This window comes from Bacillus rossius, chromosome 13 (genome assembly GCF_032445375.1).
Source record: "Bacillus rossius redtenbacheri isolate Brsri chromosome 13, Brsri_v3, whole genome shotgun sequence".
Taxonomy (NCBI): Eukaryota; Metazoa; Arthropoda; class Insecta; order Phasmatodea; family Bacillidae; genus Bacillus; species Bacillus rossius.
The window spans coordinates 9,556,504-9,574,889 of record NC_086340.1 but is presented as its reverse complement, the minus strand read 5'-3'; the positions used below and the strand labels follow the sequence as shown (position 1 = coordinate 9,574,889).

The 18,386-nt window shown below is 33.8% G+C and overlaps 2 protein-coding genes across 5 annotated transcripts; one reads left to right on the top strand and one right to left on the bottom strand.

Annotated features, from left to right (window-relative positions):
- The first annotated feature begins 1,316 nt into the window (after positions 1-1,316).
- Positions 1,317-9,484, top strand: LOC134538218 (molybdopterin synthase catalytic subunit-like). Of its 2 annotated transcripts, none has more exons than XM_063379325.1 (4): positions 1,317-1,441; positions 4,179-4,322; positions 6,973-7,085; positions 8,412-9,464. In XM_063379325.1, the coding sequence occupies exons 2-4, from the start codon at positions 4,194-4,196 to the stop codon at positions 8,599-8,601; spliced, it is 432 nt and encodes a 143-aa protein (XP_063235395.1). In that variant the 5' UTR covers positions 1,317-1,441; positions 4,179-4,193; the 3' UTR covers positions 8,602-9,464. The 2 variants fall into 2 exon arrangements, with proteins under 2 accessions (XP_063235395.1, XP_063235396.1); XM_063379326.1 differs by having other exon boundaries at positions 1,408-1,496; positions 8,412-9,484.
- Positions 9,485-9,552: 68 nt separating this feature from the next.
- On the bottom strand, positions 9,553-18,278 carry LOC134538217 (MAP3K12-binding inhibitory protein 1-like). 3 transcript variants are annotated; one of them, XM_063379324.1, is made up of 6 exons: positions 18,214-18,278; positions 15,770-15,862; positions 14,625-14,787; positions 13,032-13,270; positions 11,583-11,633; positions 9,553-11,465 (listed from the first exon to the last, which is right to left on the bottom strand). In XM_063379324.1, the coding sequence occupies exons 2-6, from the start codon at positions 15,821-15,823 to the stop codon at positions 11,403-11,405; spliced, it is 570 nt and encodes a 189-aa protein (XP_063235394.1). In that variant the 5' UTR covers positions 15,824-15,862; positions 18,214-18,278; the 3' UTR covers positions 9,553-11,402. The 3 variants fall into 3 exon arrangements, with proteins under 3 accessions (XP_063235394.1, XP_063235392.1, XP_063235393.1); XM_063379322.1 differs by lacking the exon at positions 18,214-18,278 and adding an exon at positions 17,947-18,203; XM_063379323.1 differs by lacking the exon at positions 18,214-18,278 and adding an exon at positions 18,092-18,199.
- Positions 18,279-18,386: the final 108 nt, after the last annotated feature.

The window sequence follows — 18,386 nt, the reverse complement described above, 5'->3', positions numbered from 1 at the left end:
TCTAAAACTCTCCCAAGAAAACCTATTGCCCGCCTCCCCTTTTTCACCTCCCTCTGAACGTGTTACCCCCATCCAAGTCACTCTGCAGTGTCGCCCGTAGGTACTTGTGTGCCTGTGCCTCCTGTATCTCCTGCTTCTTTCAACAATAGACTTCCTTTACTACCTTCCATCTCCTCTGGAACCTAGTCACCTTAGTTTTGTTGACATTTATTCCAGTGCCTTTTTGCCTCGACCAGTGCTCCAGCTTTATCAGATCACCTTTCAGGTTTCCCCTTTCCCCCATCATGTTAATAGATCCAAATTTAACGAAACGTATGTTCATTGATTTTTACTTTTTAAAATTTTTGATAGTAAGTCTTCACAACTCTTGCAAACTAACTACCTGCAACAGTTTTTCACTTAATGATTTTTTTATATATTTTTTTATACTACTACATACATCCATCTACTGATCACAAAGTACGATAAAGAAAGGGAACTGAAGGACTGGTCATGAATAAGTCCCTAAATAAGCAGCTGCATTTTCCTAACCTATATTTTGTTTTTGGTTGCTTCACTTCACTTTATATTTCTGATAATATTTTAGCTTTTTTTAACTTAAAAATCTGTATGTTCCTGTGAATTATATTGATTAAAAAATACCCTTTTATAAGAAACTTGTAAAAATTTCTCAAAATTGGTTCATTAGGTATATGTAGACATCTGCAATAGCAAAATTACTTTCTTTTTTAATTTATCCATTCACAAAAATATACATAATTGTTTCTTAGATATGTCACATAACATTACAAAAGGTATTACAAATAAACACATGTATTTTTCTTAATAGTTCGAATGCTATTGAGAAACTTGGCCAATATAATAAAATAAAAAAATTGTTACAATATTTTTAATATCTGAATGTAGTTATTCAAGAAGTTAAGTTCCTACTGTTTTGTTTGTTTCAGTATAGTATTCGTAGTATGATAGCCTACGTACTTAGGGCAGTAAGTATTTGCAGAGTAGCGGCTTCTGGGAAACAAGAAAAAAAACTAAATTGAAAAGTTGCAGAGGTACCAAAAAATTTTATGTTGCGATTCTATGTGTACAGTTTAAAATAAAATTATTAAGATTTTTTTTTATATGTTTACATAAGATTTTATTTTGCTGCATTATAATATGTTTTGTTACAGACTTGTTATGACAGATAGCGGTAAGGTCCGGGTCAAAGTTCTGTTCTTCGCCAAAGCCAGGGAGCTCTCTGGCAAGACAGAAAGCACGATACTGGTCGAGCCCGAGACGACTTACTCGAGAGTGCTGGATCGGATCGTCTCCAAGTTCTCCTTGGGGTTGATAAAAGGCAGCGTGATCCTTGCCGTGAACCAGGTGTACGCAAGTGCGGATCAGACGTTGAAGTTGAAGGCCGGAGACGAGATAGCTGTGATCCCACCATTGAGCGGAGGTAGACTCCGCACTTGCCTTGCCGTGCTAGGTTTTCACTTGTGCCTAATCTTATTGTGAGTGAGAAAATTTTGTGGCTAAATACAGTATGTCCATGAAAGAATGTTCCAGTTATAAAATTTAACAGTATCAACTGTGCTATACCTAGTTTTTTGGTTCAAGGTCACAACTGAAGAGTAACTCAAACAGTTTTAGATAAGCGCATGCGCGAATACTGCTTCATTTGCTCGCTCGCAGCGCCACCTGTGCAAAATTGGCGATCATGAGTGAAAAGAGTTCTGTGTTCTGCAATTTGCTAAGAATGAATCTGGAATTTTAGTTCAACGTGTGTTTCGTTTACGTACGAGAGTGGTTGAACGTTGAAGTCCCAGACCGTGGGATTGGTCGTAATGGTCGAGAGGACGGAGCTCTCTCTTTTGCTGGTCTCCACGTTTACCTGACTTAACGCCATGCAATCTTTTCCTTTGGGACTTTATTAAAGATTGTGTCTACGTCCTGCAGCTACTTAATGATTTGCCAGAATTGAGACACACAATTTAAAAGGCTATTGCTTCCATTAATCCTGACGTGTTAACCAAAGTGTGGGAAGGATTTTACTTTAGGTTGCATTTGTGCCTTATAACTAAAAGTACACATATTGAACATTTGTAAGAAAAACTAGGTTGGTTCACCTTCACTTTGATATGTGATTTGTTGTGGAAATACATAGTCTAAATTAAACTGTTATAAATTAAACTATTATATTATTGAAATTATTGGAATATTATTTTATGGACAATCTGTATAACATATTTTTCTGGAAAATTTTCCTTTTTTTCTATTACCAACATCTAATTACAGCATTTAAGATGGGTTGATATACATTATAAATAATTTTTCTGGAGAATTGTAGATACTGTTTAAACACTATATTTTTTTGGTTACTATCAGTTACTATAGTTACTATCACACAAATGCACCTCTGACTAGGCAGATCACTTAACTGTAACGTTGTCAACGTTTAGAGAGTTTTTGATAAAAAAAAAAAAAGGGAGGTTGTCTGTAAAGTCGGTTTACGGACGATAATTTTACGTGATAACGTCATATAAAAAAATTGATGAAAAAATGGATATTTTTAATTTTCAAATATTATTTACAGTTTTTGCAAATTTAATTTAAATAATTTGTTTAAATATAATCACGAACAATTAGTTAAAAAGCCTGCCTTAACCTGTTTGATAATATGGAAGATTTTCTCGCACGTTGGTTGGCAGATTCTTGCACGCTCGACTCAGGCGGAACATGACAATGAGTCATGCTTTTTCGTGCGTGCAGCCGGCGTTCATCAATTTATAAGACCTTATCACGTCAAAAATTTATCAAAATTCCTAAACCATCACATTAATCTTACAGTAAATTGTTACATAATGTTCCAAATGTGGGGCGCGATGCTAGACGTTTTACTCTTGTGTCACGCTATCAGAGGGCCACTGAGCATTGTGAGCATTGACTGGTTAGACTGAACTGAACAAAGTACAGCTCTAACACCAAGCATATCATAACCTCTTAATCAATTAAGCTGATTTTGACAGCTGTTATAAATGTATTCTGCATCATCATGTGCTGATATGATAAAGAGCTAAGCAACATGTTGTAAAATGAGATTAGAATCAACTGTTGCACTAGATTGGTTTCTCTCTGAACACGGCTAAACAGGCGGCTGTAATAATTACGGACAGGAATATATTTTGCCTAGTAATAAAACTGAAGTAACACCGAAAAGCATGTCGTCACTACATCATATAATACCGAAATGAAAGTTAGTACGCCATTTACTACCAAAATGCAACTAAAATCATGAAAACAAACCAGCAATTTGTCAAAATTTAACTCAAATTACAAAAATATAATTTTGTATTATAGTAAATTCAGTGAAAGTAATTTATTTAGCACAAAGAGGGAACTAAAAATGTATCATGTATCAGTAAAAATATGACATTGCTGAAGTTAGTATTGGTAAATATTAATTTTCATATTTGTTAAATAATACACTATGTATGAAAATAAAAACAATAACACTTTTTTTTTATTTATGTAATCAACCTAAAAATAAAACCATAAAATCTTGTCTCTAATAATAATAATAATAATAATAATCTATACACTTTTGTTCATGGTAGGTGGAACAAGTAAATGTAACCGTGGGTAGTTTATTTGAAAGGGATCAGTGAATACTGATCAAGGAAACGCTTGCATACTGCCACAATATCCGTATGCAGGACTCCAGGAAGCATGTCACATCACACAGTGCCCACCTAAAACACCCCCTTTTTCCCCAAGTATCTGAGCAAGTACAGTCCTTTCAAATATACATCAGTCACTGTATTGTACAACAAACTGGATCTGGACATAATTCCTTATGTTGAATGATTTTCTTGCATCATCCCTAGAAAATGGTTCAACTTATGTCTTTAAGTGTTTTTAGATTATTATTTTTTTTAACACTAAACTGGTTCCTGTAACTTCTTAAGATTCTACACATTTTTACAAAGAATGTTTTAAGGAAAAAAATGTACATGTTAAAGTCTAGGTACATAAACTGTCACATCTTAAATGGTTCAGTTCATTTAATTATTTAAACTTCTTTGTACAGTTTTAAGTGATGCTGTGAATATTTTGTATATGGACTTTATCCATGGTTGCCTTATTTGAAAGATAAACTGCAATTTAGTATACTATTATAATTTTTTCTTTGTTAGGTTAAAAGGTACCCCATGGATACAGTTAAGTTGCTTAGTACCAAAATCAGCATAGAAGAAGTAGCAGACATTGTCGGTTCACCTTCCTGTGGCGCTACGTCACTGTTCGTTGGCACAACGCGGGACAACTTCGACAACAAAAAGGTGAGAGACAAAAGGGAGTTATTTTAGCAGTTGTTGGTAAGACACTATTATTGCAAAGAGAAAAAGACAATTGGAGGTGATGTCTGTTCTTCAGTACACGAATGATGTGACAAGAGGTTCATCAGAGGACATAACACAGTGGAACTCTTTGTAAAATAAAACATTGAAGTACATAGGTTTCATAAAAGCAAGTGAAAGTTAACTGTACTTGAGTCTTAGTCTTGTGTTCACTGTTGAAAAATAAAAATAGTTTCAGAATTTTCTATAGTTTTATTCAAATCTTTGGTTTCAAAAGACCCCCAACAAAGTGCTCGTTTTATACTGTATTTGAATATTATATTAAATACACGTACTCATAACTATCTAACTGAAGAACCTGAAATTTCCTGGCTTGGCACAGAAAGATGATGCTTCAGTTAGGAGGCTGGAGATTTTTTTTTCTCCCCAAAATCAGCTCTAGATAGTAATATTTAGTCTTATTCTGAATGTCTATTGTGTCAAAATTCTTTGAGAAGTGTCACATATTCTTCTTCAATGGGCCTGCATACCTGGGTGCACACATGGTGTAAAGACCTTCAGAAGAATCCCTATGATTTGAAAACTACCCAAGATATCCATCCGAGTGGTGTCTGTTTACAAAAGATGAACATGCTGATGGCAGATAGGTGATTGTGTTTACAGATATTTTTTTTTAAACTGTATTTTTGAAGAATGAAAAGGGCTAAAACTAGTGTTTTCAGAATTATTTTTAGACGTGAAATGCCTGGTGCAGATTCTTGAAAGCACCCAAGGTACTTGCATTACACCTTTATCTGCAGTTCTCCACCATATGATGATATGATTATTGCTCAGATTTAATAGTTGTCCTGTGACGACGAGAAGACTGCGCGCCAGTCCAGAGGAGACACCGCGCTAGAAGCACCAGCGAGCGTCGCGCTATCATCCCGCCTCACTAACAGATGTCGTTATTTAGTACAGTGAAAGGTCTTAAATCCGGCATTCTATGATTATTATATCTGTGCGAATATCAGTTTTTTTTTAATTTTAATCGAATATGAATATAAAATTATTTGGGAACATGAATGTAGAATTCAAATAGAATAAGAATTAGAACCTAGAAGTCCACAAAAATAATTTTACATTGTGTAACAACTTCTGTAATTCTGTAAAATTAAATAATACTAAAATGAAAGGTTGATTAAGTTTAGCCAGCTAAAATAATTATAGGGAAAATGTTTCTTAAAGTATTTAAATAATGAAATTCATTTTTTTCAATTATGAAGCTAACCTAACTTAAACTAATCAACCAACCTTTCATTTTAGTTTTTATTCGCTTTATTTTCCACAACTTGCTACTCTACATATTAATCCAGAAAATTTTCACGAACTGCAAAATACCATGAAAGCCATTGCGATCTATTTTATGAAAAACTTTAATCTTTTTTAAAATGCTGTATTCCCAAATTAGTTATTGAATGATATATTTACATATTTAAACCCTAGTTATTCATTAGTTTTCATTGTAAACGGCAACCAGGTAAATTGTATTTTAGTTCAGCAATTTTATGAACAAAATTTTTGCTAATTTCATCTGGAATCTTAAACCATCATTTAGGTTTTATTAAATATATATTTTCAAGTCGCAGCAATCAGTTTCGTAACAGATACTGTAAGGAATATTCTTCCTCAAGTCAGGTGACTAAAGGAAAGGAATTGCTATTTTGATGTTCTAACATTATTCTTTTTAACTTACTCTTTGTAATTCCAATGTTACCTCTATGAATGCTTTATTTTTATTTTATTTGTGATTTATCAGTTGGATTTAATATCTGGTAATATTTTGACAACACAGTTTTACTTTGATTGTTTATTTACAATTCTAAAATGTTAACCAATTGTAATACGATTTTGTCAAGTGTTAAATGTACGTGATTAGTATTAGTTTATTTATTATCTTAAATCTTATTCACAGTTCTGGTTAAATTGAGAAACCATAATTAACATTAGTTTGAAGTCAAATGCACAAAAGACTTATAATTTCAGCAGTAAATGTTGATATATGACAATCTCATGAGGTATGCTATGTCAAGTATTCGTAAAAAAAAAAAAAAATGAATATTCATTATTTTTAAGTGTTAGTCTTCAAGGTCGAATCGAATACAAAAAGTTTATTATTTGTATTCAAAAATTAGAATATTTGCTCAGGCCTAATGGTTATACAATTTCTGTAATCTGGTAACAATAGAGCCGCCCACTTCTGAGTGTTTTGCAGCTGAAGGTAGTATTACTGCACTGCCAGTATTTTTAATTCTCTCATAGTTTCTTGTTGCTGTAGGTTTTCATTTCAGTACTGTGTTTTCTAGCGGATTACATTGCCCGGTTCCATAATGATTTCTTTGAAGAAGACCAATGCTCACCTGTATTCATTCTTTCAATAGAGTAGCTATTACCACTATTTTTGAATATCTATATACTGCATATTAATTTTCATTTGTTATTCCCTTTAAAACTATTTGACGTTCAATAATTGCTGATCCGGCCTTGCTGTGATCCTGAAAATTCCCGATCATACCTTTCGCTTTAGCATTAGCTAAACCTTTCATCAAAGAAAGTAAATTTAAAATGTGTGCATGAATATTGTTTTTAACAGGTAGTCCAGTTAGAATACGAAGCCTACGAAGCAATGGCTGAAACAGCCATGAAAAAAATATGTTCGGACATAAGGGGAAAATGGGAGGTTCAAAACATAGCAATTGTCCACAGGTAAGATGCAGATTGTAAGCAAATACAGTATTCTCTCGATTATCCAAGGTACTGACTAGCAAGGGGTCCACGGATAACCGAAACACACGGTAAAAGCAATGTCAAAAAAAAAACTGTTAAAATTTAATCCCAACTATTTAGACAAACACTGTAACATACGCCCCTCGAAGTAACGCCCTAATTTGTTCCACGAAAACATACGCTTATTAAAACAGCGCAAATCTAATACTTTTTTTTTTCCCCATAAGACAGTACGTTAATGAAACTAGTGTGCTTTGCTGATTACCGTTTTAATCAAGACGCTACTACCGTTAAAATTGGTTTGCAGTACTAATATATGTCTAAATACATTTGAAGTACATTTAAATAAATGTTGAATAACATTTTGAGATTAAATTTAAAAATTCACGTAACACATTGTTTAATAACAGGGCGTAACATATAACATTCCTAAGTAGGCACTACCAACAGTTCTGATTCACAAAATAATAATATTAATATAGGAAATATATTTCAGTTATAGTAAGATTTAAAAAAAAAGCAAAAAGTTAATGTTTTCTATCATTAGAAAGATTATGTAACCTGTTAATGTAAATCCTGACTGTGTTTCATAAATGTGTTTCTGCCATGATTAACTACTACCACATCCTAGTAGTGCTAGGTTAACTAGCCCTGAAAGCTTCTAGGCATTCTCACCAGAGCTGCTGCAAAGTGCTGACGTGATGGCGGAATACGGAATATAAATGTTGGCTTGGGTTTCGTCGGATTTAAATACGCAATAAAGGAAGCAAATAGCTATTTAGAAACAATCAAAATTTGTTGATTCCTCACATTATTAAGTCATTGCATCGTATTTAATGTACATTAGTGTCGTTGCCACTGTGTGCACACAGAAATTAAAAATTCAAAAGTCAAAATTGTTTATGGTTTATGGAAGTGAAATCTGTCCCGGATAACCCGCACCTAGATAATCGGGAGTCTACTGTAGTTTTAGTCTCTTAGTTGCATCACTGCCGGGAAAAACTTTCCGTGATGAAGTTGTTACTTAGTTGAATTAATTTGGTTTACTTCCATTAATTTATTTAGTACACACCGTGCACAATCATTTGAAAGCATGACGAGTTGGATTTACTTACAGCTAGTATTTTCTCCTGAACAGCTTTTCAACTCAAAGAATTTTAAAAATAACTATTTAGAACTCTTGTTAAGGGGTAGTCTCATCACTTGCCAAGAGTCAAATATTCAGTGCCAACTGTAATTTAGTCATTCGGACAGTTTTTTTTTTTAAAGAGGGGGGAAATAAATAATGGTCTCTGATGTTTCTAGACTTGGTGTTGTCCCGGTCAGAGAGGCGAGTGTCGTCATTGCTGTCTCGTCCCCACACAGAGCAGAATCTCTTGAAGCAGTTCAGTTTGCCATCGACGCTCTCAAGTCGCTTGTTCCGATATGGAAGAAGGAGGTTTACGAAGGGGATACAGGACAGTGGAAATCCAATCAGGAGTGTGCTTGGACGTAACATTTCTACCACATAGTACAGTGAAATATCATTACAGCCTACCAGAAATATTCCTCAATGTTGGTACTTAATAACATTGTTTAATGTTGAACAAATTTTGAAGGGAGATACTATGGTGTGAAATACCACTGTTGTGTGTTTTTGTTGACTTTTAGGGCATCTATAAACCTTTGGTAGAGTATATTTTTTAGTGTGTTGCGGCTGTAATAATTTTATTTTATTGCATACTGGATGATCTTTATTAGTGTTCTGGACAGCAACACGATGGGCCTAAGGTTTCAGATGTTGTATCATTTTAGAGGATTATTAAAGATGGGTGATAATAGTGTTCCTATGTTAAACGTATAATAGTTTCTTTGTATTATGACATGGCTGTAGAGAACATTTACAATTATCATAGTATTTTCTGCAGTGTATATAGCTGTTGTTGAAATGTTACGAAATTAAGGTTTTCACTTATAGTGATAAACTTAATGTTTTGAAACTTTTAGAAACTTTATATAAATATGCATTTGCTTATCACAATATTATACAATTGTTTTGTTCCTAAAGAATATTTTGTGGCAACTATGTAATGCAGTTAATAAATGTAGTATATTTTTACAATTTACTCTATTATCATTACATATTATCAATATAAATGTTGCAGATAATGAAAATGCATTTTGATACCTTTCTCTAACATAGAGAGAGTCATCCTTAAAATGTTTTCTTCAAGATACGGGATCATTTGAGAAGGGAAAATTAAAAGATTTATTCTGTGGTAAAACACTAAATGTGTGAGTGGAAAGACCTGTGTTCAAACCCCAGTTTGGCCGTTCTGATTTTCGTTAACCCTGATTTCATAAAATCATTCCTTAATATGATTAAAGGTCACTGTAAATTTTTAATTCCTTTTAACATTTCTCTACACTGTGTCTATTTTTTTTTACAAGACATAAAAACCTTGATAAAATGAAATACTTTAATAGTAATGATAACAATTTTTAATTATAGACATTGAAAACTACATTAACAAAATTATAAAAATATTTTACTTTTCACTTATGATACACATATCTCACATCTTGATGCATACGGTAGACATGTATCAACTTGTATTTGATGACTTACAAGCTGGCATGTCAACAATAAAACCAAATACATATGCTTGCAACATTACAAAAAAACTTGGCTGATTACCCAAAAAGTCTATATCATAAAAATTACATTAGTACATTGTAAATCCAGGACAAATGAAAAGTGGGAAACAAAAAGATTGCTCATAACTGCAATGTGCAGTTATTATTCAATTTAAAAATGCCGTATTTACCGGCATATGGGTAGCACATTTTGTGCCGATTTTTAGTTTAAAAAAAGTATAGTGAGATTCTTATGCAAATTAATAACTTTAGGTAAAAAAAATAATAATAATTGTGGTGTGTCTTGGGTATTTGTGTAAATAACTATCCTGTGTTGGTTTTTAATAAAAATGTTACGAGTAAGTATAAATTGTAGTTAAAATATCTGAGCAGTCTGTGCAAAGCACTATGAATGGCTGCCATGGTTGGCGAGTGACGTAACTTGCTGGGCTGGCATTCGGTTGGAGGAGGGGTAATCTAGAAAGTGTAAACAGTTCTCCCTCCCTCCCTCCCTCCCTCCCTCCCGCTCTTTTCCACACTTGTAAATGTCCGCGAAATGGCACAATATATCTCCAAGTGTCTATTTTGACAGGTTATTAGGAGGCAACTGTGACCCAACATAATTGTTTTTTGCGTGAGATTCCTCAGCTTTCAAAAGAAACATTCCATGACAAAACTACAGCCGTGATTGGTGCTTTGAAAGCCGCACTTCTAAGTCCGGCTTTTTACCATTCTTCAGCTCCCGCACGAACAAATTTCTCGCTGATTGTACCGTGCATGCTAGTTTATATACAAGAAACTTCAAGAAAGGGTAGCTTCCTGTTTTGTTTTTCTATTCTGGAAAAATTCTGGTTTAAAAAAAATACAATAGCCGGGAAGGGATACACTGCTGTCTTCTGTTATTAGGAGGGATCATCAAGCAGTAGGGGTGAGAGGGAGAAATGTGGCTGCAAAAACCCCCCCCACTTCACTCCCTCCTACAGTAATAAAGTAGCACAGAAAGTAGACAAAAAGAGGACCGAGGGTTAACATAAGTACCATATTTCTTACGCAAATAAGCTGAGACAAGGAACAAAGATTTCACTTCTATTCTACTGTAGACAGGTATATGGTGCGACTCATATTCGAGGGAGACCCTTAAACCAAAAAGTTTGATTTTTATGACCCAAATTATAGGTGCGGCCTGGCCCATGCAAAGGGGAGACTGTTCTGCGGGTAAATACAATACAGTAACTGAAGAGAGAGAAATTTATCAAATAAGTTCTTATTAGGAAAAATGTTTATAACACTAAACAATGCCATTTCAACTAATAACATAAAATTTAGCCCTCATAGAATTCTGCAAACGTGCTAAGCTCACATTATTAAAGAGTTTACATTTGTGCAATTAAAAATCTGTGGTGAAACTGCAAAAAAAATCAGAGGCCAAGCATCAAAAGTGTGTCGTCATGAACATGAAACACACACAGGATTACGTTCACACAGTGAAACTGTACATGTCTGTAAAATGGGCTTACAGGTTCATTGATAAGTTCAAAATTTCTAAAGGCCATAACTATATAATATCTAGTCATCTAAAAGAATTTAATATTATATTTTTATTTTTTTTGACTAGTGTATAGTTTTATGTATTTTTTATAAGTACATAATTTTATTACATTCTCGTTCTCCGTAAGCTTCTTACATAGTTAGTTTTTTTTGTAGATTCTGTATTTTACTATTTAAATCATCAACAGAATATTTCTGAAAGAAAGAAAAAAAAACATTGCATCAAACAAAATATCATTTGTAAGATATTTGTACAACACAGACTTGAACTAATAGAATTATTACTATTATTATTATTATTATTGTACTTACACGTTTCTTTGCAGAATGCTTCGAGTCCCACATGCTTGAATTATTAGGCATCTAAACAACACAAAGTAATACATAAGAATAGACTTTAGCTCAGCATAAAAAAAGTTAAGTCATGTTGTGTTACATGAATCAACCTATAATTTTGCTGAGCAAACATACATTTTAAAAAAACAATCTGTTTTTATTCCCCAAAAAAATTGTGCATTTCATGTGGGTTTTCTTTTTTGTCAGTAATCCTGACATGATTGTAAATTAATTATATATGTCTCGTGGCTTCATGCAAAGTGTACCACATGAGCATAAAATTACTGATACAAGACAAATAATGTATTAACATCAAAAAATGACAGTTGAAACTATTAACTATCATTACAATAAAGTATGTTAACTTTTCAATTTAATTTAATGTAATATCAAAATTTAAAAAATATATAGCATCTCATATGGCTGTGGTTATATAAAAAATTAAGCAACCACAATCTTGTGTTTAAAGTCATGTCATTGAGTTGTCAGAGTAGATCTCAGATGAAGCTCAAACAGAGCACAAAATCCATAACGAGCTAAGCTTCAACTGATTTATACAACAATTACATGCACACTGACACAAAATGTGAAATGTAGATATAGAGGTGAGATAAAAAATTAATTCAAATTGTTTTTTATTCATAAAATCTAATGTTCAAAGTTGTTGCATGTCATAAAAAATTTTTTAGCAGTTTTTTAATTCTAATTCTTACTATTCAAATCCAATATGTATTCGTATTTGATTCAAACCAAAAAAAATGATATTTTCACTTCTTGGTGAAAATTTAAGCCTTTAAAGGGCTCTTATTCAATTAAACACAAATCAAGGAATTTTTAAGAATATTAAAGAAGCGTACGAACCCTTTGTTAGCACTTTCAATATTACAATAATAATTGTTGAATTTTATTTCTTGGCATGGTATTACAGTTTTAAATTATTACTGTGCTTGCACATTTACTATCAAAATTCTTAGTTCACTGTTACTCTTATACTAATTAGTGTGTTCATATACACAGACATTTTGATTAGAATGAGTTGATTAGAACAAATCTTTCCAAATTTTTCTTGCTGTCAAATACAGTAAATCATTAACAGAATTTGTTTTCTTCCAATATCACATAAAACTGTTGAAGAGATAAGTTGTATATTACTTTTGACTTACGTCAAATCATTTCCCAATATTTTCACTGTAACAAATGCTCACTGGTATACTCGTTCTGATTGGTTACGCGTGGTGGTTGCACTGTGCACAGTGATCATACGATATTGCCTAACTTTCTGTGCACTATTCTGCGCACAACCGTAGCGAATGGACAGTCACCACATTAGTCACTATTGTAAAAACAAAAACTGACTTTGTATTCACCAAAGCATTTCATAATGCTTGGTACATTTAATCCCTCTAATTTGAAAGAAAGACTCACCGAAGACTGAAAGTATTCCGGGGAAAGTCCTTCCAGATAAAGTATTCTATCTTCTATGTTCTTGATTCGTTCATAGATGTCACTAGGAACAGGCCCATCTATCTTTAGATGGGTTTCCGCAGCCCTGAGTCTCTCCTCAACACCTTCTGGAGCTTTTACCATCTCCTCCTTCGGTTCTTCTTCATTCGCTTCCTTGACGCCTCTTGTCTGCGGGCCCCACTCGTTCAACACTCGCCGCACTGAAACATGTATTTCATTGCAAAAAATTTTTAAAAGCTTTAAGGTAATTAAAAACACACTGCAAGGAAAACATTTACTCATGAAAAACTAATAAGATAAAACAACCTGTTGTAATACAAAGTATTTACTCAAGAATATCTCAAATAAAATATTTTTTATTTTTTGGTTTAAATAATTGAAGAAAGAAATGAACAGATGATTCATGTGGAAAAGGTTGTTAAATGAATGTTGCAATGAAAAAAAATTGGCTTGACAGGATTGGTGTGAACCAGGTGGTGATACGCGAATAATTATCCCGACAGTAATATCGGTTTCACTGTCAGTAAAAGATGGTTGGGAAAAGTATGCGACGTGAGTTGAAGGTCACGCCCAGGCGGGCAAGTCAGCCAGCCGACTGACAATAAAATACATAACCACGTATCTCCCATTATGCAGTGTCGTATTTGTCATACAAAGTGCAATGAGAGGCATATAAAGATAAATGGTGACATATTTATAGTTGAGTGTTATTCAACACATTTATATTATGTACGTAAAGTATATTCTGGCACAATTTAGGAACACATTAAATAAATTAGCCTTGCCATTTATGGAAACTAATGCTTCAGAATACGCGATTTCGAATAACATGAGCATTTTGAGGAACAAATTAGTCGTGCTAAGTGAGGGATGGGTGTATTCCTAGTATATGATACAATAGGACATGGCCAGTCCCTTATTTTGAGGGAACAAATTTTGGTGTCCTATTCGTTGCCGATCTGTTGCCAAAATTCCGCGTATGAGCTCACTTTTATGTTGATTTCGTCCACATGGCAAACCCGCATTTGGTGTCATTAACTCGTATATAGTCATTTTTGTGATCATCAGGAGACGTATTGGTGTGCCAAAATAAACTTTATAATAGCAAAATTAGTCTGGAATACATTTTATATACGTTAATGGTCATAACAAAAAATAATCGCAACTTAAAAGTACTTGAGAAAATTAGAAATGCGGTTGTATTTTTGTGCGATGGTGCTGCTATCTCTAGGATTTTTTTCCGTAACAAATGTATCAATGGCAGAGAAACGTCCACTATAATGTGCTGGAACCAGTTTCTAGCCTCGCACATTAAAACGGCTGCCGATTTGTTTCATTACTGGGATTCCGTTCGGACACGTTCTGGAATACGGCCCGCAAGATAGGTTACGGCTGTTTCCCAACATGGCAGTGGTTATTCGCTACCTCACCCGAACGTCTCGGAAGACCACCCTGAAACTATCCCGATGTTCAGTGACCCGGAAGAGTCGCTCATTCGGGGGACGGACGTGGTCCCAAACGCGTGGAACTAATTTTTTAGTCACTCAAGCCCACCTCGCAGGTGGCTCTTGCTGTCCTTCCGGCACACAAACACTGCGTCCACGCGCGCGCACGACGACTCGGGCTGGAAGCCGCCGTGGCAGCAGAAGTCCGCAACGTTGCCCAGGTTCAGCTGCTCCCGCTTGCTCCTCATGAAGCTGGCGATGCGACGCTGGATCTGTCGATACAAGCCACGTCGCAACACTTCCATCCGTTTCTCTTGTCGGGTCAGATCACAGAAACAATAAAAATTTTATCACATGGAAAAATAGAGACTAAAGAATGTCTAGTTATCTAACATTTATGACTTTTAATGTTTTGTTTTAAATAAAGATTAGAAAAAAATACTTGGTGGTAAAAGCTTAGCACATTCATTTCTTTTTCTCTCTAATTAATATCTGCTCATGCAAAAATTTCCCTTTGCCCCATTGCAACATGAGATGACTTTTTATCAGCCACTCAGGAGAAAATATACTGCATTAGTAAAAACAATTACTTACCAAATTTATTTTTTAAGTTTATCATGTTTATCAAAATTTTTAAATCAAGTCTTAAAACAATATCATTATTTTTGTTGGAATTGGGGGAACTCTTGCGATCTGAAGGAGAAGCTATAATTAAGTTGAGGAAATTGTTTTAGATTAATACGCTTGATTATCTTGTTTTGTAAATTTCAATTTTGTCACTATCGAATGTATTAAATATTGTTCCAAATTACTGAACAGTATTCTAATTTAGACCTTATTAATGCTGAAATAGTGTGATATAATAGAATCATAATTTGTAACATAAAAAGTGATATATTTAATTAAGGCTAGATAGAGTTCATTGAGAGCTTATGATTAGGTAAGTAGTTAACATGCTGATGATAATATAATTTAGAATCTAAACACCGAGGTCTTTTATAGTGAAAGAACCGTTCATATAAGACTATTAAGGAGCTGCATGGGAGCACAAATGGAAACTGGGAGGGTCCAAGGGTGACTCGTGACAAGCGGAGGGGGGGGCTGACTCATCAGCAGTGCCAGCAACCTACCAGCCTGCCTACAGACTGCTGTGATCGCAAGGCACGGAGGACCATCCCCACCAAAATATTGCAACCCCGGCCGGACAGCACGGAAACAATACAGCTACCGTCACTTTCCAATGGACCTACCAACCTCGTGCGACCCAGCTTTGATTTGTATCAAGTCGTCCATAGTTTCCGTCTGCATGGCCTCGTGCCCCACCAATCAGGTTACGTGTCTGGATCGCTGAACACAAAACAAAACAAAAAATTATGTAACTAAAAGTTCTCAACAAAAATAAACTAAACATGCAGTGTAAAAAAAACTATATCATTTAACAAAAACAAAAACATTTTGGTAAATATGTAGTTGGGCGGTATTTGCGAAAAAAAATGTTAAAAATCCGATAATACTTTTATTCTATGCTCTTTCACTTACTCTTTTCAAAACAACCGGCATAGATAAGAAATTCCAAATACTTTAGGAGATATCGAATTTTTTAATTTTGCAATACAAGACCTGTGCAACCATTCGACTGTCACCATTTTTGTAATAATTTTTTTTTACTTATTACGTGCGCAACAATATTCAAATAACAAATAAGACTTTAAAATTAGAAATGTTAAAAACTCACCTAAGTTGGAGGCGGTAATTAAACACCGTTTTAAACAATAAATGAAATAAATAATCACGTATTGGTTCATTTTAATTCTGGCCTATCACGAACAATCACATGACATCATTATCCAATAAAAAAATAGATACTCGTAAACAAGAAACAATTGTGTAAGCCACATGAATGCACTGGTATTGTGATGAAATTTAAAAATTCAATATCTCCTAAAGTATTTGGAATTTCTTATCTCCGCCGCTTTTAATGAAAAGAGGAAGTTGAAGAGCATATAATAAAGGTATTTTAGGATTTTTAACATTTTTTTTTCGCAAATACCGCTGAACTACATATGATGAAATTAAAAAATTTGATATCTCCTAAAGTAGCCTATTTGGAATTTCTTACCTCCGCCACTTTTAATGAAAAGAGGAAGTTGAAAAGCATATAATAAAGGTATTTTCGGATTTTTAACATTTTTTTTTTTTCGCAAATACTGCTCAACTACATATTTACCAAAATTACAATCAAATGGTTTAACATAACAGCAATTTTGCAGCAAAAAAAAAAATAAAAAATATTCAGCTAGCTACAACGTACATAAACTGTTCTCTGCTTAAGACTCAAATAAGGGTGATAAAAATGGTGAAAGCATGTTTCTGGTCGATACAGTTATGCAGTTTTCTGTGTCATACACAGGGAGCGGGGGGGGGGGGGGATAGTTTATACCTTTGTTTTATTTGACTTAACGTTTTGGAAGACCAGCATAGGTGTGCCCAGACCTTTCCATTAGGGGGGGCCCTGCTAAATTTTTAAATCAGAAGCTGAATTTAGAATGTTAAATAGCCTAAATACATTTACTCATTGACTTGTTTATATTTTTGTGCAGTATCAACGAGATATGTTTACTAGTTAATATTTATATCCGTATATTTTTAACAATCTTGAAAATATGTTTTTTTTTCATGGACAATGTTTAAAGTGTACTTACACATTTTCCCCACTCGAATTTCCAATAGCTTGGTCCAGATCTACCTTGAAATGAACTTCTTTTTAGTGAATGCAAACACAGCAATTCAGACAACAGAACTTTAACAAACCTTTTAAAATAATTTTTTTTTTTTTTGCTGGGCCATTTTAAGGGACCTCATATTTTAAATAAACTAAGGCGTCTGTATTTCCAGACCGATAAAATGTTTAAAAATATTGTTAATTAGCATGCTGCAACACTGAAACACAGTTTGAGTGCCACAGTGCCAGGAATATACGAATATTAACGAATGCATTAGAGAAAATGCCGATCTGAGTGATTACATTAGGGGGGGCCATGGCCCACCTGGCCCCCTCTGTAGGCACGCCTATGAAGACCAGGTCATAAGAGACTGTCAACACACAATAACACAGACCAGGGATATTAGGCAGGAAATCTGACAAAACCTTTGGTAAGAAAATAATCCAAGCATATGCCTTTAGTGAATTTGGGAATTCATGAAAACCAAAAATCATGAAGGTTGGCTCCTCTGGAATGTGCCACCAGAGAACGAATAAGGAAAAACACATAATAACAAACAATCAAAGGAAATAGAACAGGAGACTTAGGGCATAAAATAAATCACTGTTTTTAGGTTATGTGCTTATCATTTAAACTATTCATGTGTTAATACTATGTTGATACTGTCTAGGTGTTAATATGTGTGGACGAAATTCAATTCATACTTACATTTTATAGTTATTTTCTTTTTATATATATATAAAATGGAATATAACCTCCCAGTATTAAATTACCCTACATGCAAAATAACTTTTATTTTTAAAATTATTAATTTAATGATGCCGTTAAAAATTCAACATTCATTGACGCCTACCTCATACCTCGCCTAAGTTTAAAACAATAAAATGCGTAATTATTTAAAAAATTAAGAGTAATAATATTTATTTAAAAACACATTACTCAAAGATAACAAATATAAATGCAGCAAAGCCATACAGTGCCAAGCCAGGGCAAATGCAGCGCTATTTTGAACATTTTATTTGGTCCAAGGCGTTTCGTCAATGATCGTGGAGGTATTTTCCGTATGTATTTTATTGGTGACATTCTTTTAAAAGTAAAAATTTTTTTTACTAAATACTAAATATATAGTGTATTGCACCGTGACCACA